Genomic DNA, 22,500 nt, shown 5'->3' with positions numbered 1-22,500 from the left:
CTAAGCAGTTGTGCATGCGTGTTGTGGTGTGTGTGTGTGTGTGTGTGTGTGTGTGTGTGTGTGTGTGTGTGTGTGTGTGTGTGTGTGTGTGTGTGTGTGTGTGTGTGTGTGTGTGTGTGTGTGTGAGCGCGTACGTTTACGGTTTTGTACAAACATATCAAAATTTATCATCTAGATTTTGCCTGGCCAGTTCGAGTTTTAGAAGAAGTCATGTTGGTAGTTGCTTATTTGTTCAACCGCCTTTTTCTCCATCGATTTGTGAAAAAGCGACACGATACGAGCGGACATCGATCTGGATCAGTGGTCAGCTTCTAAATCTGGGGTGTAATGTTATGTGTTCGTGTGGTCGACTCGTCATCTTTAATTAAATTTGCAAACTTCGAACAGTTAAATGGCAGCGTTGAAACTAAGAATCCCGTCACAAAAGAGCTAGTCTATAGCCCTTTTTCGTTTTGGACCTTTATTGTTGTCGTTCTAATTGCTCGAAGTGCATTGATGTTTCAAAATTAGGTTCTTACATTATAAATAAATAAATAAATAAATAAATAAATAAATAAATAAATAAATAAATAAATAAATAATAAATAAATGAATGAGTGAATGAGTGAGTGAGTGAGTGAGTGAGTGAGTAGTGTTTAGTTTGTATTAGTGATAGTGATGTACAAGTTTTCTTGCGAGTGACTGTCAGATAAAGTGTGTTTACCAGTGAAATTGAATAAAGTGAGTGAGTGAGTGAGTGAGTGAGTGAATGAGTGAATAAAATGAGTGAATAAAATGAGTGAGTGAGTGGTGACTTTACGTAGTTAGCTGTGAGTTTGTGTAGGTGTGTTGTAGTGTTTAGTTTGTATTAGTGATAGTGATGTACAAGTTTTCTTGCGAGTGACTGTCAGATAAAGTGTGTTTACCAGTGAAATTGAATAAAATGAGTGAATGAGTGAATAAAAACTAAACACTACAACACACCTACACAAACTCACAGCTAACTACGTAAAGTCACCACCAAAGTATCTTGCTGACATCGTAAAAGCAGCATCAGGATTTCCGATACACTTTCCAACGATGGCAGACACCTTGTTTTGGATGATTGATGAGTTGGTCCTTTGAAGATTGATCGCTATTCTCCTTCTCCAATGTAGCTTGAATTCGCTGGGATTTAAGCCTGTAGATTGAGGGGACTTCTTTGATAGTTCTTCTAGTGTCGTCTCCGCTGTGTTTCCCCAACGGCCGTATACCTCTAGGGCAATGGGACGAAACAAGTACCCAAGATTTGTTGATTTGACAAGGTACTTGCTATCTTTCTCTCTCTCCTTCTCAGCTGCTGCAAAACCAGGTTTGCTACAACTGGCACTGATTGACCGCTTCGCCAAGGGATGGGTGATGGTTACATCTAAGAGAAGCTTTTTTCCATCTTTATAATTGTATATGGCGATGTCAGGACGTTGCTTATTCTCGAATTGCGCTGTCAACTCTTTGCGACAATGGAATCCAAGAGATTTGGACATGTCGTAAAAGCAGTCGAGTACACTGTCATGTCGTTTGATTGGGCCTCCACCCCACTTACAGGTCATGGCATGGTATCCTTCAATGTCTATGGGCTGACCACACTGAGCAACACACTGGTCCAAAGAATGCAAGCACGGGATGGCTTTACCGAGTCGCAGACAAACAGCGTTGACAAAGTTGTCATTGCTGAGAATGAAATGATGCGTACTCGGAATCGCATCCAGCCAAGCCCCAGAATTTGGACCACCACAACCTTGTATTCGGGCTTGCTCACAACTATTGGTGCATTGTTGTAAAACCTGGGTGAACTCAACAGCTTTCTTGGCTTGGTGAAGTTTTCCTTGAAGTTTCTTTGGAGCATCTGGAAGTTTTGATATACATGATAACACTTTTCGAGTATCGTCGAACTGCTGGTGAAGATTTGCCAGGGCACTTGTCAATTCACTGAGAACTAGAGGCTGATCTTTGTCGTGATCTCTTAGGAGGCCATCACACAAACTACTCAGACGACCATCACGATGAGGGAGATGACCTAGAGTGTTGGACCAAAGTGTGTTTACCAGTGAAATTGAATAAAGTGAATGAGTGAATGAGAAAGAGAAGAACACAAAATACCTGACGAAGGCGTCTAACCTTGGACACGTTTTCCGACCTATTGCTATCGAGGTCTACGGAAGATGGGGGGAAGGAGCTGAAGAGACATTAAAAGAAGCTTCATTGCCGGCACCATCTGTCTCAAACGTTTCTTCCAGCCACTTTAAGAGGGATTGGTCCATCTGGTTAGCTGTCTGTCTCCAAAAAGAAAATGCACAGATGATACACAACAAGACCCTCAGCATTGTGGGCAAAACATCAATTGGCCAGGAAACTGTTAGCCTGCCAGCTGAACGGTTTTTTGGTTTTAGCTAAATCGTAGTAGGGCCTCTTGGCTTTGTTTAGTTTATTTTAGACATTTATCTGTTGTGATGGCAATATCTCTCAAATATATATAAATGAATGAATGAATGCATGAGTGAGTGAGTGAGTGAGTGAATGAATCATTGGTTCAAAACAAGAGGCAGTGTCCGCCTTTATTGTGATGAAAGATGAACTAGCCAGAATCGGATTGGATTTGAGAGAAGATAAATGTGAGGCTTACTGTCATTCAGAAATAGTTGATTGAGATCTGCCTATATCCATAAGAGACGAAGGATTAGAGAGACTGGGCACTCCAGTGGGATCAGATTCTTTGTGAAGGAAAAGTGCATAGAGATAGTAAAGTGCGAAAGTGACTTTTTAGCAAAGTTGCCTCTTTAGATGACATGCAATCTGCATTACTGCTCGTCAGTTGTTGCTTTAACAGTTCGGTGTCGCGCGCGCGCACACAAACACACACACACACACACACACACACACACACACACACACACACACACACACACGCACACACGCAAGCACGTCCTTGTCGTTTCTCGTTACTCACCGTTGAATGTGTTTTGCAATTGTGCGTATTATAATTAAGTTGTTCTCCGTTCGTTAATTTTTTGTTCAATGTAATATATAGATTGCTTTACCACCTTTACCAGAAATTGTGAAGGAGGCGTTTAAAACCTACAACGACAATTTGTATTCATCGCTTCAAAACTATCTTCACGTGTGTGGTCCAAACCTGGGCGATACCGACTGTAGTCTGCCACTCTCACACATTGGTAGGAAGGTTTTCGCACACTGATCTTTATCATGGTGTCTTAATTGATTGACGTAGAATCCTGCATATTATGCAGATGCAGTCACAGAAACAAGAAGCTCTCGTGCTCAGACTGGAATCGAGGCGTTGCTGCAGAAGACGGCGTTTGTACCAAAGGTCGATTGCACGTCACATGAAGATCGAGCTTTAGCTAATGCATAGACAATTGTGACGATGTCGAGTAAATGATTTTGTATTGCAGTACCGCGTCAACGTCTTCACTGTTTTGTCGGCCTCACGGGTAAGTTCAAGGGAAGCTGTCGACTTATTCGGAGTGAGTAATCTACAGTGTTTACGTGTTGTCTTGAGCATCTTGACGTTAATTTTTGTCTGTGACTGTGTAGTTCCTAGGACGACGCGTACCCGTTCTAAAAGTGGACGACAGAGACGAACAAGGCAGGACGCGATACTTTAACGCATTCGCGTACGATTTCTTCAAACACGGTTCTGTCAAGACGCTTGAAACTTGGTGTGGGTACGTATGTCTGTAAGTACAGGCTCGGCGGGAGAAAATTAGATTGGTCCGGCCTAACGCACTTTAGAGGGCTTGGTCAGTCACGTGAAAAAAGATAAAAAAAGACGTGTACGCATGGCAGTGGCTGATATACGTATATATATATATATATATATATATATATATATATATATATATATATATATATATATATATATATATATATATTAAAATATTGGTTCGGCCGTGACCAACTGAATCGGCTCCGCCGGCCGTGCAGTATTTCTCAGATCCGAGTTAGTGTGATGCAGTAAGACATTAATTGATAAATCGTTCTGTTTTAGGTTAGTGTCTGGTGATATCTTTAATCGTCTCCGCGACATGTCCATCATTTTGCAGAGGATAAGGTTGTTTAACGCGCGCACACACACACACACACACACACACACACACACACACACACACACACACACACACACACACACACCACACCACACCACACTACACACACACCACACCACACCACACTACACACACAGTTTCTGTATAGCTGTGCTCTTTATTCGGCGTCTATTCCGTTTACTATAGTTACATTCTTGCTGATCTCGATCCGACAGACGACGCTGTCGTAGATGTCTTCCGCGCTCTTTTTGTTACATTTAACGAAAAGTTTAGCAAAGCTTACGATGTCAAACCTAGAAAATAGCTGTTGCGGTTTGGGTACGTGACTGGTTTGTTGATTCGTTTCTTTCATTGAGTTTAAGTTGTTAAAGTGAATGACGACAATTTTAGTTGCATTGCGATTCACTGTGTTACAAGGATGTGATTGCTAATGGTTCGTGTTTATGCCGTAGACGAAACAAGATGTTTGAAATTAGTTATCTAGAATTGTTTGATGATGCATACACACGTCATGCCATCAACAAAGATATTACAGGCTAACATGTAAACATCTCCCCCCCCCGAATCATGAATTTTGAAACGCAATCATGTATACTGCGACAGAAATACAACGTGCTATTATTCTTGAATTGTCTCCCCACTTTGGAAGGGAAAAAAATATGATTTATATAATATAGTTATCACAACAGGAAAATGTTTACTCAAACTTTTGTATTAATTAATTAATTAATTAGTTAATTGATTGATTAAGCATCCAAGTAATTAGTAAGACGGTGTGTTAAAATACTCAGCTGACATCGCGTCCGCGCGTTAAAGGCTCGTTTTTAGTAACTCATAGTCTTCTTTCTGTCCAACCAACTTGCAACGAATAGTCTGTACGTACCACATACGAAATATGTTGATCATCAGGGGGCGTACCCGGGGCATTTTATGGGTCGGCTCTTTTAGTGCTCTAAGTGCATGGAACTCCAACATGCTCTATTGTATAGTGAATCTATTTATTAGTTACCAAGTCTATTTGGAAGACATTTGTAATTTATATAGAAGCCTAATATACATGTAATATTACACACTTCACATTACGCGCCAAAGAGTCTTGAAGTCTAAATCGGCATCTCGAACGTGCATGGGACCCGGCCAGCACTTCAGCAGCTACATGCATGTACAGCTCCTGGTGCAAATATTGCATGTAGACTCAGCAGAGGTGGATCCAGGATGGACGCACTGGGGCTCGAGATTAACATTGCCAAATGAAAACTTCGGAAATCGCTGCTGCCAGACATTCTAGTGCAAGATTTTCTAGACAGTAGTTGTTGTCTACTACAACGAGACAGCTAAAGCTCTAAATTTTTAATAACGAACCCTAGAGTGTCTCTAAATTGCAATATATATTGTGCACGTGTACACTGAAAATCTCTAGACTACAAGTTTGTGCCTCCGGCATAACACACCTTTGGATCCGCCCTTAAATCTGATTGGTCGTTATTAGGCATGCAGAGGTACACTATATACAAGCGGACCTCCAACTGAGTTGGGTTGGTCGGTTCGTTCTTACACTCCCCCCCCGAACTCCCTAAGTACATGTACGCGCCTGATCATCATCCGACTTCGCACAGTGTCCATGCTTCACCTTCCAAAACAAAATTAATAGAAATTTATTAATAACGCTTTACGTTTGATCTGTAGCTATGTAGACATAAATAATTGCTTACATTCCTCAGTCTATACAGTCGTGGCGTTCGCCTCGCTCCTTCGTGCAGCTCGCCCGTCACATGATCTGCACTACCTAGTCATGTGACGCGCGAGCGCCGCACGGAGGAGCGAGGCGAACGCCTGCATGGGGACGATGTTATATATACAGTATAGCTTTTAACATTATTTTGTAGTCACAAAAACTAAATAATAAAGGCAAATTATGTCTATTTCTATATTTATTAATGACCACGCCTATTGTCAGCCGCGCGAGAATATTCTTAGGACTTCGAGGGCACATGGCGGGTTCGTGGAAAGAGCTGGCTATAGTCGACAGTGTCTTACATCCTCGAGAATGCCAAGAATTTGTTCTTCAGTCATCACCATTACAAACGAGCACATCTTTCAAACATCTCGGTGGCGGGGCTTTCCTTCGGGGTTCCAGCTCGACAAACTCTAGTACCAGCATCAATAACCGATTTTTAGTCTGGTAAGTCAATTTGTCTTACAGTTTACAGCAAAATTTAAATAGATAATTATTAAACTTATAGGCGAGCTGTAGACGGCTGCCTGGAGTTATCTGACTTGTCACTGAACGTTTCGTTGCATTCAAATGGCATTCGCATTCAGTTTGGATCGTGCAGACATCTAGCCGGTGGCGTGTCTATCAGAGAGGCTCAGAATGGATTAAACCTTCTTTTTTCAACATCTTCACGCGTTCATTGTTTCATCTTCCCAATCCCTCATGCGGTCAGTGAACATCTCTTTACATACTGAGTTGAGAATATTGAGAACTGCTCAAAAATTACTTGTGGTCGTTATCTTAAATTAAGGCTTTATAAGTCACAGCACAGTGTATCGTATATTTCTGATTTAGCAAACGCTACTGTGACTTACATGAAATCATAGATTATAGGAATTTAGTGGAGTGATGTCTAGAGGATATACATTTTATATCAAAGACTAGTTGTTCACACTGGGGTGAGGTTTAGCAATGTTTGAGTTTAAAATTCATTGATTTGTATTAATGATTAATTAAGTTTTAGAATTTGCAGATTGCATGAGGACATTCTCAGTGTGGCTGATGTTGGAATCATTCCTTTTTAGAAGCTAGCATAGCACAGTGACAAATTTAATGTTTAGTTTCATTTATAATGATATAGGTATACTACGTATAAAACAATGGCATAATGATTATGAAGCATAAAGATGATTACTAGACTGATGATCATTCCACTACTATAATAGGTTATATAGTAGGGTGTCAGTTATTCGAACGTCAGTTATCCGAAAGCGTCAGTTAATCGAACACGGAGTGCCTCGGATGCCCTCTAGAAGTACACACTATAGACTGTGACATGCATGCACAACAAGGTGAATGTCAAGTTAGTAACATTATATGGTAAACTACATACTTTCTCATTATTACCTTATAGAGTGCAGCAAGTTTGGGTGTTTGTGCAATTGTTGTTCAGTACACTTGGATTCGGTTTAAATTAGTGCGCATGAAGAGCCGTATATAGTGCGTGGGCAGCCTCAGAGACTCAGGGACACCTGTTTGTGCACCGAAATATTCAGAGATATGAACAGGGTTGGGTTCCAATGTGTTTGGATAACTGACATTCTACTGTACTACTATAATACTGTATCATTAGTCATTTTAAGCATAAAGTTAGCCTATAGTATTAAAGGAGCACAGTGTCAGTTGACCTTGAACTCTGGTACAGTAGAACTTCGCTTATCTGAACAACCTTGTGCCTAGCCCTGTTCGGATTAGCAAAGTTGTTTGGATTACCCAAAATGCCAAAACGCGTAGCCTTGGGTTCAGATCTTGCCTCGGACTCCCAGACCATTGGTGCATTTATGTATGTCTTTATGTATGTCATGTTTTATGGTAAAGGACAGTGCTGCAATGACTACATGACTCTAAATAAATGTGACAGTCAGGATTTTTTTAAAATAGCCAGATATGCACATTTGCTGAAAACTAGATAACTGCAACCTGGATCAGGCTGCCCGATAGGATCTGGGTATGCAAGGCAGGGCAGGCGCGAAATGTACTAAAATTAATTCAGATATATATTGAAAAATAATTCAGATTATCGAGAATTCTAATTGGCAAGGTTTGGATTAGCGAGGTTTGACTGTATGTCACATTCAACTTGCATGAGTGCATACATTTTTATCTTAGGAAACAGAAATAGACTAGGCTGCTGGAGTCATGTTTGCTATGCTGAGTTACATAGTATGCAACTTTAGTATAGCATATCCAGCCCCTCCCCTTTTCTATTTTTGGTTCACCACCTACCAAAAATAGAAAAGGGGAGGGGCTGGCTACAAAACTAATGCAACTTTGCATGGACAAATTGTGAGAAAACTTGTGAGAAGTTTTGAAGCTATGGTGGTGCGCAAAGAGAAGTCAGATGACCTTCTATGTCATTCATGGTGAGAGGTTTATGAGGATGTTTATTGACAAGTCTATAAGTGTGAGGTCTAGGTGTGATAGCAAGTGTGGACATAATCCAGACAGTGTCATTTCAATACAGCAAGTACAGACTACTTGCTTGTTTGATACAATTAAAATTAGTATTAGTTAATTAATATACAAAATGATATTAATGGAATGGTTTTCATATTCTAATTTGTTGTACTGTATGCATTTTATAGGAAACATCGGGTGTGTCATCTGAGTCTCCACATGCTTCTGTGCTGGCATCTTTTTCTGAGGCAGACTGTTCCAATGTTGATGTCGAGTGGGCACCAAACAGCATGGAACCTCATGCAGCATCAACGTGGTTGTCTCCCAATGGAGACGCTTGGTTTGCACTGGCATCTCTTGATGGAAACATACGAATTGTCTTCCTTCCAGCAGATAGACAAGGTAATGAAATTTGGAGCAAGTAAGTGCAAATTATGTTTAGACATGATGTCGTCATCTAAGTCTCGTATTTACCTTTTTACCAAATTTTATGAGGACGTTACTGAGTATTGGAAGTTATAGTTTGGCCATTTGCAAGTACACCTTATACAAATGACGATATAATTGTTTACTTTGCTTTTTATAAAGTGCTATGTAGTAAATTGTTGGTTGCTAGATACGTTGTTTGCTAGACTTGCAATTTTACGCTCTTACGTTGTTTCTAAAATTGAAAATTTAATCTTGGTGTATAAAGTACGGTTCTACTAATAGTTAATTAGGGGCCGTCTCAGGTCTGGAATTATCATATTTTTATCAATCCGATGTGAACGGAAAGGTGGGTGGGTTGATAAGCCTTCCATTCGAATGAAAGATATGAATTTTAATGATGTCATCATATCCTTGTTGCCTTCAGACCAGTATTTGATGTCAGTGCGATTCAGTCCATGATATTTTTAACGCTCTGTTGGAATGTTTACAGCAGCAATTTGATTAAGTTAAACTCAATCAAACAATTAGCTGTTCTCACATTGTGTGCATCTGCAGAAGGACCCATCATGTCACAACTGACTGCTTTTGGTTCACGTGCTAGAAGGCTTTTCTGCTCTTCGAATTCTTCTTGCACACATGCAGTACAGAACAGTTTATTGAAGCCTTGTGGCCAAAGAGTTGATAACGGGAATTGGAGTGACGGGTTCAGAGGCAATGGAAAGAGAAAGATGATGCTTAGTGTCGACAGGTTGTTGAAAAGAGCAGCAGTGCAGCTTCCAGAGTTCTCAGTCAATCACATCTTGAGAAGCGCGTTGGATTTTTTATACACGGTCATTGTAACCCAAGCAAGAGCCAGGAACAACGATACTAGAAACTATTTGCAAAATCCAACTCAGAGGTAACTTCATCTGTGCCTGATGCAATGACATCAAGTCTTGTGACCGAGGTAATGACAGACGACAGCAGAAGTGTCATCTGCAAATGCTACAGCCTGTGGGTGTATCACTTGTTTCATATGATTTTAGGGATGAAATTTGCAGTGGGTGGGTGGGTCAACACCAATTCATCCTGAATTTGAATTGATAAAATACTAAAATTATGGACGGACGTCTCTTTAATAGTTACTGTTACTGTATTTTAAAATGTCAGTTTCTTGAGTAAAAGCTCATCTCATGCAGTATATGCTGCTTAAGCCTTCTGGGGGAGAAGGGAGAGAAGATGTGCGTGTTTGTGTTTGTGTGTGTGTGTGTGTGTGTGTGTGTGTGTGTGTGTGTGTGTGTGTGTGTGTGTGTGTGTGTGTGTGTGTGTGTGTGTGTGCAATGCATGCACGTGACTGTGCATATGTTCGTGTGCATGTACATTATATGCATAAGTTGATCTAACTAGATTTTTCTGACTTCTTAGCACAGTCTGTTCAATTTGACTTGAAGCAGACAAGTATGATGCAACGACTATGGAAAGGCCTCGCTCCTCTAACGATGAGGTTATAGATATTGTTTGTTAATTGAGATGTTGCATTATAAAGTGGTTGATTTTTAGAGGATCATCTTCATCAGCTGATGCGGTGTTAAGTGTGTGTTTGCAAGAAATTGGTGCTGATCTCTATGTCTTAGCTTTATGTAGAGATTTGAAGCTACGAATTTGGTCTGCCACGGTAGGAAATGCTGCTTTGCTTGTGCATTATTTCTTCTCAGTGACAATTCTGACTTTAGATTCGTGAATGTGTTGAAAGTGCTGACCTGTCATTGTTACTCTTGAATGGCAAAACTTCTTTGCCAGAAGGTTGCCGTGTGATAGTTTTAATGCATGCATTCTATTGATCTTGGTCTTGCTGTGTGTTTTGTGCTTGGGTTTAGTCATGATTTCAAACACATTTAGCTTGTTAATCGGCGATTACAGATTGGCCTGTGCAATGAGTCAGTCAAGTTTGGCACAGTTGTTGTATTCACATGTATTGTGAACATCTTCAAACTAAACCAACAGAGTTGGTCTACAATTATGTACCACTTTAGTTGGGGCTAATTCGGCTAGTCATGTTTATGCATTTCATGAAATACTAGTATGTTGTTTTGGTCCAAATGATACCCTACTGCTTGTAATGTTTTTCGAGACTAATTCTTTTTGAGACTAATTCTTTTCGAGACTCCAAAAATAGTTTAGAATTCTTGTTTGAATCCTAATTTGTCGAGACCTTGATGTGCAATATTAGTCATTTTTGATTTAATCATTTGTTTATTTATTCTTTCATTCTGATTCAATTCTCTAAACATTTCTAGTTGGCATATTGAGCTGCACACTTCTGTCTAGTGGCCATTTTTGACGATGTTTTATGTGCAAGCGCAAAAACCAAAAGCCCGGACCTGTTACCCTTTTATTTTCAAAGCAAAATTTTGAAAAAATTATTGCTCGAAAACATTAGGAGCAGTAGGGTATATTGTCGGATCTACTTGAGTTTTGATTAACACCAGGTATTGTTTAGACATAGAGTTGTTGTTTGCATAGTTTATGCTGGACTGGTATGTTACTCAAGAGAGTAAAATTGCTGGGTTTTTTGGAAAGCATAGCATGGGGTTGATATTGTTGTGCACGTTTCGTGTGTTGTGTGATGTTATGGCAGGATGAATGCTTATGAAGCTGTCTGTTCTCTTGATTGCAGACCAAGATCATCGTATTGTCTCAGTTTCTGGACACGGCAGTGAACCCAAACACATGTTTGCTCTGTACCTGTCGTTTACAAACAATGCCCAGGTAATGATATTAAACATGCTACATAAAGTGCTACTAATAATAAATTTGTAAGTAGTTGTGTTGGCTTAGTTTGTTTGTTACTTGTTTACTCATAAGACTACATAAGATTAGAAGTTTAAATGATTCCAGCCTTCCAAGAGCCATTCATTACAACTTCAGGTGTAGAACTAATAGAATCCTAGGCAAAAAGAATCCAGTTGTGCAGTGGCGTAATGCAGAAGTCGGTCCGTGTTAAACCACATATGTTCTCATGTCTGCCCACTGTTCACGATCGCCTGTATACGAGTGTTAGTCTTCTGCAATCGCGTAGATGAACATGTGGTCCCCATTGTGGTATTTGCCAATTCCACCTTTCTGTTTGACGACTAAACATTATTTGCTGATAGGCTGCTCGAGGCTACGTCCACAGTACAACACATAATATGTCTCTATCGTAAGGTGCTTTCCTACGGAAGTAATGCAGTATCGATGTGTCTGCCATGCATGCGCAAATAACATTTGCCGTGCGGAATATTTGTATGAGTGGAGACCATCATACGAAATCGCAGGAATTTTTTCCTTGCAAACATTTCTTCTTTACTGTATGCACACATTTTTTGTTTCTATTGCAGGTCAGTGTGGTTAATGTCACCAAGACATCATCAGGTCATATGTTGGTGCAGCTGGAGTCAAATAGCTTTATAGAGTCACAACAATTGGTATGTTGGTAATAATTTCTGTACTGATTTTTGTTGCCACATTCCGTTTGTGTTTGTATTTTGGCTGTAATAGGGAAGGTTACTGGATTTAACGTGCTCTGAAAGGGGAATTTTTGGTCTGTGGTCAACTGAGAATGGAGCTGAGTTGTGTTACCGTTCTTTTAAAAGGTATTTTTGGTAATCAGGATAAATGTGGAGCCATCACTACGACACTCACTTTTTGTCTAGTTGCATCGGATGGCAGTTTGTAGACTGGGATGAAGGCCTAGATGGTGGATTTGATGTTGCTGCAAGTGAAGAACCACGTGTATGATTACATGGCTGCTGACTATCACTTGTGTACATGCTCTAGTCTTTGTGATATAGGAGGTGTACCTTGATCATTTGTTTAAAAATTTCTCAAGACATGTAATTGTGAAGGCATTACAGGTAATTCGATTGGCGGTCGTAGAGAGCTCTAAAGTAATACAACAAGACAGCTACTTGTATTTATGCACATTGCAAACGTGCATGCTTTACTTGGATCTGATTGATTACAGATTAGAAACGTGTACACAAACTACACAGTTGGCAATGATACTTTCTGTTTCAGCTGTTTCGTAGGACAGATGTATGGACCTTACTAGATTTGTCACTGGATGAGTTGAGAAGGCAGGTTTCAATTGCAGTAGAGAGTCAGGTTGAATAGTTGCTTGCCGTATGTTGTGGTGTTTGTAGCATGGGTGACATGTTGTGCAGGTTCAGGAAGAAGCTAGTTCGTTTGAAATCCAACATGAAGAGTATAGAGAACTGCAGCTTGTGTGCTGGCATCGCTTCTTTGAAGGGTGTAAACAATATGCTAAAGTAAGCTTTTAAAGTGAAGTTATGTCAGTACCAGGTGTGTGTGCTTGCGTACATACATGTGTACATGCTTGTGTATGTGTTTGTTTGTGTCTACAGGTTTGTGTGTGTGTGTGTGTGTGTGTGTGTGTGTGTGTGTGTGTGTGTGTGTGTGTGCGTGCGTGCGTGCATGTGAGTGTGCATGCGTGTGTTGTATCTGCTCATTGCTAAATCATAAGGGTTAGTCAGTGTTTTTATAGGTAAGATTCTGTTTTTCTTGTGTTGCAATTGGAATACTTGTGCCAAACAGTGTAGTTCTTGAGTTATGTCAGTTTTCTTGTCTTGAAGGCCTCTACAAGTGATCCTGGTTGTTCTAAACTAAGATCATGCATGCTCTAAGGCTTACTTGCGTGCACGCACACACGCGTGCGCGCGTGTGTGTGTGTACATCAAGGCTTGCACCAGAGGTGCTTTCATGCACAAAGTATTTCAGCAGATCTTTACTGACATCAGAATACACTCACAGTTTGACCTGATTAGGATCTGTCATTATAGAACAGTGATACTTTTGTTGTATTGAGTTGGTACTAGTTGCAAACATTTTATTACCTGTTACATATGTAGATGGACAATGAGCCACTTGGATTGATGGAAGACTCAGAAACTGGACTTGTTTGTGTTGTCAAGAGAGTAATCTGCTTCCACATTTGCGTCTTCCTTTGAAGTTGGATATTCTGTTTGTTTTGGTAGACTTCTTTGTCATTTCTTTGTCTTCGTGAGCCTCTTGAGAGCATCTTTACACAACAGCAGGCATCATATCGCGATCATACAGTCTTTGGAGATAAAGCCACTGGAAGTGAAGAAATCAATTTTACTGTGTATTCAGATAGTAACACTTAAAACTTTAGATGGCATTTCAACACTCATCATGTGTGCTCGCCTCGTGAAAGAGCAGGTTTGAGTATGCTCGTATGTTTTGTTTCGCTAATAAAGACTGCGTGTTGCAGATGGATGAACTTAACTTGTTTGTTGATCTGACTCTTTCAATTAGTGAAGTCAGAGATCAAGTAGATAATGTGGCAGATGTAATTCTTTCTCACTCAAGGTAGAGGCGAGTGATGTGAATGTCTGTTTTGACATATTACCAATTACCCTGTATTGTATCAATAGCAGTAGATAGCAATGTTAGTGTTCGCTAGTACTTGACGTCTAGGGTAAATTTAAACTTGATGTTTACTCGGTTTAAGGGTTTTACTACGGCCATTTATTGTACTCCGGTGTAGACATATTGCACGTGAAGTGTCTCTCCCAGGCCCACTTTACTGGGAGTCTTAGGAAAGTGACTTTCATTATATATAGACCAGCTTTCCAACAAGGCTGTTGTTTTATTGTTGTTTTGTAATGTTTCTAGGACACAGAGTAATGATGAGAGTGCCGTTCAGAGAATATGCACACGGTAAGCATCTGTGGTTGTGTTCTATAGTTGTTTAGTCTACTTTAAGTTGTCGTATATTCATTCAGACTTCAGACTATTTCATCACTTGTAAAACAATTGTCTGATCTTATGAAGCTTTTGGATGGAAAGCAACATCTGGATGAGATCGTTGACGATGAAAATGGTAAGGGTCACTTGTGTTTCTTTACTCTTGTGTGATATTTTGTTTTTCTAGATATTGAACATCATTTTGTTTGCAGCCAGCTGTTTTCAAATTATTTAGGGATCAGTGTACTTTCCAGGGCTTTCACACAAACTGTCGACATCAGACTAAGTCTCTGCCTTTCCTTAGCTGTAGTCATTCAGATTGCTGCCAGTTTGGGTCAAAGAGTAAGTGATATCAATGTTGTCATAGTTGTGTATGTAATTATTAGACACTATTAAATGTCTTTCTTATTTGGTATTTTGCTTTTGAATGTAGTGTATAACTGCCATTACTGGGAACTGTTTAATCAGTGCTTATTTCTGTATAAGCCGAAGTGGAATTCAGGCTAATATTTAAAACAGGCTTATATTCAGACAGGCTTATATGCCATTTGAACAACAAAATTCGTTAAGGTGTAGACATGACAACCATATACCATTTGAAGAAGCAAGATTTGTTAAGATATATCGACATGACTATAATGAGATGCCAGTTTCAAGAGCATGTAGCAACACCGGCTTCTTTATCTTTATTGTGACAATGTTCGTTTCACAGAACGCTACACGTACGTGCCAACACATGTGCATGTGCATGTGTACATATGTGCACTGAGTGTCTTAAATAAAGCTCGGCTTGTACGCAGTACGAGGTTTTTGATTTTGCTGCTTTTATTCAAAATTGCCTTTTATTTGAGATTGGCTTTATATGAGACATGACGATATCTATTTTTGGAGGGTTTGTCTGGTTATTTATGAGTAGTCAGTGTATTCATGATTTGGAAACTAGATGTGAGTCTGACGACTGCCAATTTTTCACGATGATGTGAGGATGCATGTACCACCAGGAATGCTGAGAGACTGTGTTGTGGACCTGCTTGCTGTGTAACATTTTTCAAAATGTATCTTGTCATTCCGTATCTTGTCATTCCCAGGTCATTCAAATTATGAGTGTCCTTTTTGAGCTGTAACTTGCAGACTAGAAAGTTGAGTTTAAGATTTGTTGAACAGTTTTAAGCAGCAATACAACTTTTAACTAAAACTTTGTTTTGCTAGTCTTTATTAATTAATATAAAAACATAGCAAGCAAACAGACATTCCTTAATTAAATATGACGACTCAGATGAAACGTGGGAATGTCAATTTTTTCTGGCATTGATGCTCACATTATGTACTTGGTCATGCACTGCTATCAGTATCATGATGGACAGCACATGAAATGCATATAGATGATTGTGCTACTTGGGAATGTGTACAGTTGACAGGGTGCCAAAGGGCAAGGACTAATGATCATAATTTGTCTCACTGAAATTTTTTAATTAAGTCAGCATTTCCTGTAATTACATAATGTTAGGGTGCTTGGTAGATCATGATGTGCAGAATTAGAGTCTCGAGCATAATTTAGATAAAGGAGGTATGAGTGTGGTTACACACACGAACGTGGCAGTTGCATGTACTGACAGTGTGTGTTTAGTGCACCAAACCTGCTGTCATTAAAGGGCTGTTCAAACTGTTGACATTTTCATCAAATTTGTAAAAAGTACATTTTTCTTCGTCTGTCTTTCTGGTTTTTATGCTTTCTCTTTATGTCTCTTTCCTTATTCTTTGTTTTCATTTTTTGATACTGTAACATCAACTAATTTTTGCAAATGAAAAATTGCAATCTGGAGCAAAACTCTTTCCACAAGTGACAGAATTTTGCAATCTGTCTGAATCAACTTATTTTGCAAGTGATTTGCTTTTTTAGTACTAGTACGCTTGCAAAAACACAATAACCATGGAGCTGCGAGGCTGCAGTCTGGGCCTAGATATACAGCAAGTTTATCAAAGTTGCACACGTTGCTGACTTTGTGAGAAACACGTCTACTCTGTCTGTAAATGTCATTGTTGTCATGGTTCAATCAGCACAAGGCTCCAATGCAGCCGTTTGTACTGTACTAAACAAGAAGGAATTCATTAGACTGACATCAGTTGTGAGACTGCTAATGAAGAGACAGAGTATCGTTTGGTACTTTCTGGCGTCAGAAATAAGACGCTGAAATCACTGCCGTTACAATGACGAACAAAGGGCAATGGTAGCTCGTTATGCAAATGATCATGGCTAAAATTTTGGTATGCAATTAAATTTGGCAAACTTGCTAAAAGTTTTAGTTTTGCAAATTTTTCAGAATGAAAGTGACTGCGAAAATTAGTTGATTTACACACCAGTAGGAGCTAACTAGGAATGGCTGGCCACTTTAGTGCAAATGCGGAATTCAATTGGGAATCACCTTGTCGTATTTCAGGTCAAGAAAGACCCTGATGGAAACTAATATTATTTTCTGTTTTGTGCACACAAAATGGCAGTTATAAAGTTGATGCTAGTTTGGCAACATGTGATGGTGCACTAGCTGGCAGCAGCCATTTTATGTTATTTTTGAAAGAACCATGATTTTAAGGTTGTTGGTAATTCAGCTTTCTGAGGCTTACCTCATGAAAATCTGGTAAGATAAGAAGATTGCTCATATATTTGAGATGTGACAACATCTATGAAGTGACAGCTTTATTGATTGACAATTGCTTCAGCAATTACATTTACATTGTTTCTGGGCCAATTGTGTGGTTGTAAGCAATACATGCTACAGAATACATGTAAACACCATGCACTTGTAGAAAATGTGTGGAAATGTGGCTAGACTTATTGTCTCTTTCTTATGTGTGCTGCTATTCAAACTGTAGCGGTAGGTTTAGTGGCTTTGTGTTTTATCAGGTGGGTCTCTCTATGTCCCATGTTTCTCATCTCTCATCTAATGTTCTACCTCAAATGGTGACTCTCTCTTGTGCTTACCACTCACTGTTGTGGATTTGTGGGCAAGGATGTATGCAGACCTCAAGCAATGCAATGTAATGATGCTGTGTGTACAAGTGATAACCTTGTTCAAGTGTCTCTGTTGAATTAGGGAAGCCAATCTACGTCATCTCTCTGCTCTCAATCTGTCTGAAATTTTACCTTCTCAAAATTTGAGTTTGCAGTCAGGTGACAATTGCTCATTCTTTTTATCAGATAACTAAGTGATAATGTTGTTGTGTTACTAATTATCTTTTTGTTGTGGTTTGTTTATTTTAGAGCTGCCGTTGTCACTTTTGAATCTCTTCTTAATGGATGTTGGAGGAACACGTTTACGTTTAGCATTGACGAGACACAGTCGCTTGTCATCGCCTGCACTAACTGAAAGATGTTTATACTGGACAACCGCTTTATCAATTGCTGTTACTACTCTTATCTACCTTCTGTAATGTTGCAACATTTCATCTAAATTTGAAGTATTTGTAGGTTACAGTGACAAATTTATTGCTAGGTGGCCAGACAAACAGGACTTAGTATTTTGTGAGTTTCTTGTTGCACAGTGCCAGTATACATCATTACAGGTGCTACTTATCAACATCTATTGCTTCAGTTGTTTGTTACTGTAATATGTCATTTGTGTTAGATGTATCTTGACTTGCTACATACATTGGCACCTGATTGTTCTGGCACGGTGTGTTTTCTTCGAGGCCAGTCATTTTTGCATGCTGGCCAGCATATGAATGCTCACTACTGGTTCATGAAGGCAGCCCCCTTTCTTGGTGATTAACTTCTTGTTGGTGCTTGCAACAGGTGGAATCGGACATGTTATTTGTATGTTTAGATGAACCTTATTTGTTGCAAATGACATCGGAGGATGGTAGCGAACTAACAAAGATGGAATATTATGCAAAGGTGAGATGAATATCAGAGTGCTGATGCCTAGATGGTGGAAAATATGGTGGAAAATGTTATTAAATGTGATTCAGCTTATGCAAATCTACGAGCTAGTGTCTGCTTCTGACTTGGTTGTTCAAGTGTCTGGTACTGCCTTACTGGATGCTAATCCTGATAATGAAAATACAGTCAGTACAGTACATCTCTTATTTGTTGGCTGATGTCAGATTTAAAGTTGGTTTGTTTAGCCAATCTTTTGGTCTGGAAAATTCAAGCATTTATTGGAGCTGAATGACTTAGGAGGAGCTTACAGTGCGATGATCAGTAATCCAGATCCTGTCAGGTTGGTTGTTGATAGTTATACTGAATAAGAAGTATTTGGTTGTAGTATAGCTTAATTTTAATGTATTAGGAGGAAAGACTGTCTATATAGGTTCATTGCTGTTTTGTGCGAACAAGGTCGATTTAAAGAAGTTTGTAGTTTTCCATATGTTGGTCTACAAGACGAGGTGACTGCAGTTTTTCATACATGCATGTTGGTAGTATATTTAGCTTGTAACTTTGTTGACTGTTATGTGCTGTAGGTGGTTAGTTTAATTGAACTGCGAGCTCAGAGTAGTGACGTAACTACGGGGGTATTCTATGACTTACTTTATTCTTTTCATATAACTCGGAGAAGTTTTCGTCGGGGTATGGTTGTTTACAAGCAATAAATTACTTTATTTTACTGTCTGTGGTTAGCTGCATTTTCCATGTATGAATATGCCACTCGTTTGAGTCGAGAGCGAAATAACTTGCAATCGTTGCAGAAACAAGTGAGTCAGTTTTTATGCACTTGTAGGAACTGTTGCCATTCTTATGTTATCCAGGCAAAGTGCTATCTGGCAGCTATGAATGCTCTTCATATTGTTGAAAGGAAGAGTGCTTGGATTATTCGACCAACAGAGTGGGATGCTGGAAAGGTGCACTTGTGATGTAGATGATTACTTTGTCATTTTTTATGGTGGATGCTTCATTTAGTTTGCTCTTGGAGGGGTGATACCAAGACATTATCGTAGACCTGGCAGGCAAGGTGCGGTACTTTGTATCATGAAATCAATGTTTTCTCAAGTGTTATGGGACTATAAAAATGGATATTTTTATTGCACAAATCATCTATAGTCTACTGCCATTGCAGGTTCCGCATTAAAGCGATCTCTTCAAGTATTAGAAGTAAAGGAGTTGAAAAAAGAGTACATTCTTGTATTGGCCCATCTTAAGCTATTGCAGTATTCTTCGGACAGTGTGATTGCAGAAAGTAAGTATTGAATAGCCGACTCTCTTCTTGGCATTGCTTTATGTCCTAGTTATGGTTAGAGCATGGCTTGTCACCAGAAGAGACTCTGGCATTGTTGGTCCAAGCAGGTTTGTTTGATACAGCAATGGAAATTGCAAACGTTTTCAAGCTACAATTTCATACAATTTTTGAAACATTGGTATCAAGGTAAACCTATGGACTGTTTGTATAGTATTGTATTTGAGTTACCACGTTGAAATATATTGTGATGTATTTAGATGCGTGAAACTTTCAATGAGTCCTGTCGTAGAAAAGTGAGCCATTTTATGTGATTGTGAACTTGTCTACTGTCATTGTTATAATACTGAAACAATGGTGCAGGCAAGACTGGGAATGGCTGAAGTGGAATGATTCAATGAAGAAGATCATAACCAAAGAAATGACGTTAGTAACAAGGAAACCTATGCAATAATTTATTAATTTACTAGTATGATTAGTCATGTAAATCTGAGAGTAATACTTGGACAAAGTGTGCAAACTCCATAGGTCAGTCTTGACAAACCGTCTAAGCATACATAGGAAAGATATGGCATGCAGAGACAACAGTCATCAAAGGAAATTTCTTGTTAGCAAGTTCTTGTCCAATGACTCTGTGAATGATGACATGGAGTCAAGTCTTGGAATTGTTGAAGCATTTTATATTCTCAACTTTTTTAGAGCTGAGACTTTTTCTTGCAATTTAATACCAGAAGTCTTGTTGCTGGCTTTGGTGGAGTAAGAAAAATATTTCAGACTTAGAGAAACCTTGTAGTTTGTGTTTAGTCTGCGTTACTCTGGCGGTTTGTGAGCTAGTCAACAAGAAGTTTCTCTCAATTCTCGTTAAGGCTAAACATGCAGTTATCATTTGATAATGTACGATATTCTGTTAAGGAAAAGAGAGTTTGTTTGGCTTAATTAAAATTGATGAATCTGAACAGGTTAATTGTCAGTGTAGAGTCTAAGACTTGTATATGTCACAAATCAAGTCTTCAAAGGGATACATGTGGACTGTAATAGAAGTTTTTCTGATGGTAGCAATATTGTGTGACAGTGGGAGGGGTATGACCAGTATTTACTTTGAGATGACTGAGCTTTAGCATATGACTGAGTTTAAGTACATAACAGATGGCTAACTTGGTGGTTTTTTCATTGATGTTATTGAAGCAACATCCTGACAATAATGCGGTGGGGCCTGATTGGCAGTAGGCCTGCTTAATAAATGCGTGCTGTATGGTCATATTCTGAAAGGATGGGAAGAGGCAAATGTCACTCTTGTACACACAGACAGAACAAATAGGAGCTAGAACCAATCAAACGTCTACCTGTCTGACTATATGTACAGTATCTTTCCATTTATGAGACAGAAATTTGCAATTACATTGTAACATTACCAATTTGTGTAAAGATTGTTAGAATGTAGTAAATGCAGTCAGACTTTGCTATTCTGACCACGTTTGGTCAACTAGCTTTGTCTCGCTGAAATTTGGTGGACTACCAGACTGTATAATAAGATATGGTATGATATGATATATTTCTGTCGCACCTAAAAATGTATATTTATACCATCTGCTTTTATACTCTTGTGACTCAGACATAAACTGTTGTTGATTGGATGAGTCTTTTCTTTGTACATGCCAGACTTGCAATTTCATAGCTTTGTTGCTCGGCAGTATTTTGCTTTCTACTTGTTGTATTTGACGTGTTGTGTGGTGTGCAGTGTGGCAGAGCAGGCATGGCAAATGCTGCAGTTTTATCAGAAACGAGTAAGGCGCTTTGGCACTGAAGTTGTTCTAACGTTTCATTCTTCCGTAACAAGTCGGCTACTCGTTCTTGGTTCGGTCTTACCACAGTGGCTTGTTGACTCCTATTTGGTGTGTTGATAATGTATTCATTGCGTTTCACATGTGATCGGTCTTTCGCATTTAGAAACACTTTCCTAGTGAACTCCTTCAACATTATCTTCAGTTTGACTTGCTGAAGGAAGCTGCTAGAGTGGCATTGGGCTATGTCAATGCTGTGCAAGGACAAGGAAAGGAATTTTATGGCCTGCAGGTATAGTCTGTCTGATTTCAGTCGTTTTTTGCTGTTGATACACGTGTGTGCGTTGTTGTTGTTCAGAATGGGGTTCATGCAACAGAACCGGCTGTTTGGTTGCCCTACACAGCACTGGAACAGCTTGTTGCTGCCTTGGAAAGAGCACCTGCTGGATCTGTCGAATGGGAGGTGATTGCTATGGTTAATTAACAGTAAAGTTGTATTTGTTGACGTGTGCTGCATGTTTATTCTGTTTACATCCAGTTGACTGAAATTCAACGCGTTGTGTCTGAATATCATAACTTGTTGGAATCTATCAGTAGAGATGTAGTCACTGTTGGTAACGGTGACTAAGAGAAGACGGTGTTGTGTTTTAGTTCTCTGTGATTTATTTTTGATTAATGAAGTAAAACGTAAAAGATAATAGTAACGTTTGCCTGAACTTGAAAACGATTGCGTACCATGATTACTCATAAACTTGTCAGTGTGAAACTTGATAGTGTTACAGTTAATTACGGGAATACCGTCCATTCTAAGTCTGCACAATGGCAGTGTATATAGCTTAGTTGAGCTAAACAATTACGGCTAAATTTAGTACTGAGCGGATTCCGCATGTCACCATCTCTCTCCCTTATCCGCTCAGACTTCTAATTGTATAGCTCATGCAACCGACTAGACGTGCATGCATGGTTCGTATTCTGCTGCTATCTCATGGAACTGCGGTAAAGAGCATGCAGCTCTATAGCTTAGTGAGGTTCGCTCATCTTTGCTGAATGAGAGACTGAGCTCTTTTGTCCAGCTAACTAGGAGTCGTGAACAAACGAGGACGATATGCTGCGTGAAA

The 22,500-nt window shown here is 39.4% G+C and overlaps 3 protein-coding genes across 5 annotated transcripts in view; 2 read left to right on the top strand and 1 right to left on the bottom strand.

The window, feature by feature from the left end:
* The window catches only part of LOC134196471 (probable ATP-dependent RNA helicase DDX60), a 19,797-nt gene extending 15,293 nt beyond the window's left edge, over nt 1–4,504 (top strand). Inside the window, exons 30-36 of one of the 2 annotated variants that reach the window (XR_009972529.1) lie at nt 176–303; nt 3,047–3,191; nt 3,248–3,346; nt 3,432–3,503; nt 3,574–3,704; nt 4,028–4,090; nt 4,272–4,349. Coding sequence is in view for 1 of the 2 variants with exons in the window: in XM_062665606.1 (XP_062521590.1) it covers nt 176–303; nt 3,047–3,191; nt 3,267–3,346; nt 3,432–3,503; nt 3,574–3,704; nt 4,028–4,090; nt 4,272–4,389 (737 nt within the window). In the remaining variant the exon portion in view is untranslated. Of the gene's footprint in view, nt 1–175; nt 304–3,046; nt 3,192–3,247; nt 3,347–3,431; nt 3,504–3,573; nt 3,705–4,027; nt 4,091–4,271 lie in introns of both variants that reach the window. The other variant, XM_062665606.1, reaches the window with a different exon arrangement.
* Nucleotides 952–2,233, bottom strand: LOC134196779 (uncharacterized). The gene is made up of 2 exons (XM_062665998.1): nt 2,225–2,233; nt 952–2,171 (listed from the first exon to the last, which is right to left on the bottom strand). The coding sequence occupies exons 1-2, from the start codon at nt 2,231–2,233 to the stop codon at nt 984–986; spliced, it is 1,197 nt and encodes a 398-aa protein (XP_062521982.1). The 3' UTR covers nt 952–983.
* A 1,562-nt stretch (nt 4,505–6,066) lies between the features above and the next one.
* On the top strand, nt 6,067–22,086 carry LOC134196602 (nuclear pore complex protein Nup160-like). 2 transcript variants are annotated; one of them, XM_062665789.1, is made up of 41 exons: nt 6,067–6,267; nt 6,329–6,527; nt 8,445–8,658; nt 10,090–10,168; nt 10,225–10,339; nt 10,398–10,467; nt 11,342–11,433; nt 12,045–12,131; nt 12,205–12,299; nt 12,360–12,438; nt 12,498–12,560; nt 12,724–12,810; nt 12,870–12,974; nt 13,575–13,640; nt 13,701–13,806; nt 13,859–13,905; nt 13,958–14,055; nt 14,362–14,406; nt 14,472–14,569; nt 14,621–14,775; nt 17,336–17,469; nt 17,526–17,602; nt 17,693–17,858; nt 17,925–17,994; nt 18,057–18,192; nt 18,255–18,325; nt 18,400–18,495; nt 18,556–18,650; nt 18,720–18,816; nt 18,892–18,997; nt 19,049–19,122; nt 19,177–19,269; nt 19,328–19,379; nt 19,485–19,604; nt 19,664–19,790; nt 19,862–19,897; nt 19,965–20,027; nt 21,340–21,493; nt 21,549–21,674; nt 21,741–21,845; nt 21,921–22,086. In XM_062665789.1, exons 1-41 carry the CDS (start codon nt 6,077–6,079, stop codon nt 22,008–22,010), a joined length of 4,179 nt encoding a protein of 1,392 aa, XP_062521773.1. In that variant the 5' UTR covers nt 6,067–6,076; the 3' UTR covers nt 22,011–22,086. The 2 variants fall into 2 exon arrangements, with proteins under 2 accessions (XP_062521773.1, XP_062521772.1); XM_062665788.1 differs by having other exon boundaries at nt 21,741–21,857.
* Nucleotides 22,087–22,500: the final 414 nt, after the last annotated feature.

Source organism: Corticium candelabrum, chromosome 21 (genome assembly GCF_963422355.1).
Source record: "Corticium candelabrum chromosome 21, ooCorCand1.1, whole genome shotgun sequence".
In the NCBI taxonomy this organism is placed as follows: domain Eukaryota; kingdom Metazoa; phylum Porifera; class Homoscleromorpha; order Homosclerophorida; family Plakinidae; genus Corticium; species Corticium candelabrum.
This window is presented reverse-complemented; position numbering and strand designations above follow the sequence as displayed.

Coding starts and splice junctions, on each gene's coding strand:
- LOC134196602 (XM_062665788.1), top strand. CDS start 6,077: ATGGCGGGTTCGTGGAAAGAGCTGGCTATAGTCGACAGTGTCTTACAT. Junction 10,169..10,224: donor CTCGCTCCTCTAACGATGAG/GTTATAGATATT, acceptor GTTGATTTTTAG/AGGATCATCTTCATCAGCTG. Junction 19,380..19,484: donor TCGTAGACCTGGCAGGCAAG/GTGCGGTACTTT, acceptor CTGCCATTGCAG/GTTCCGCATTAAAGCGATCT.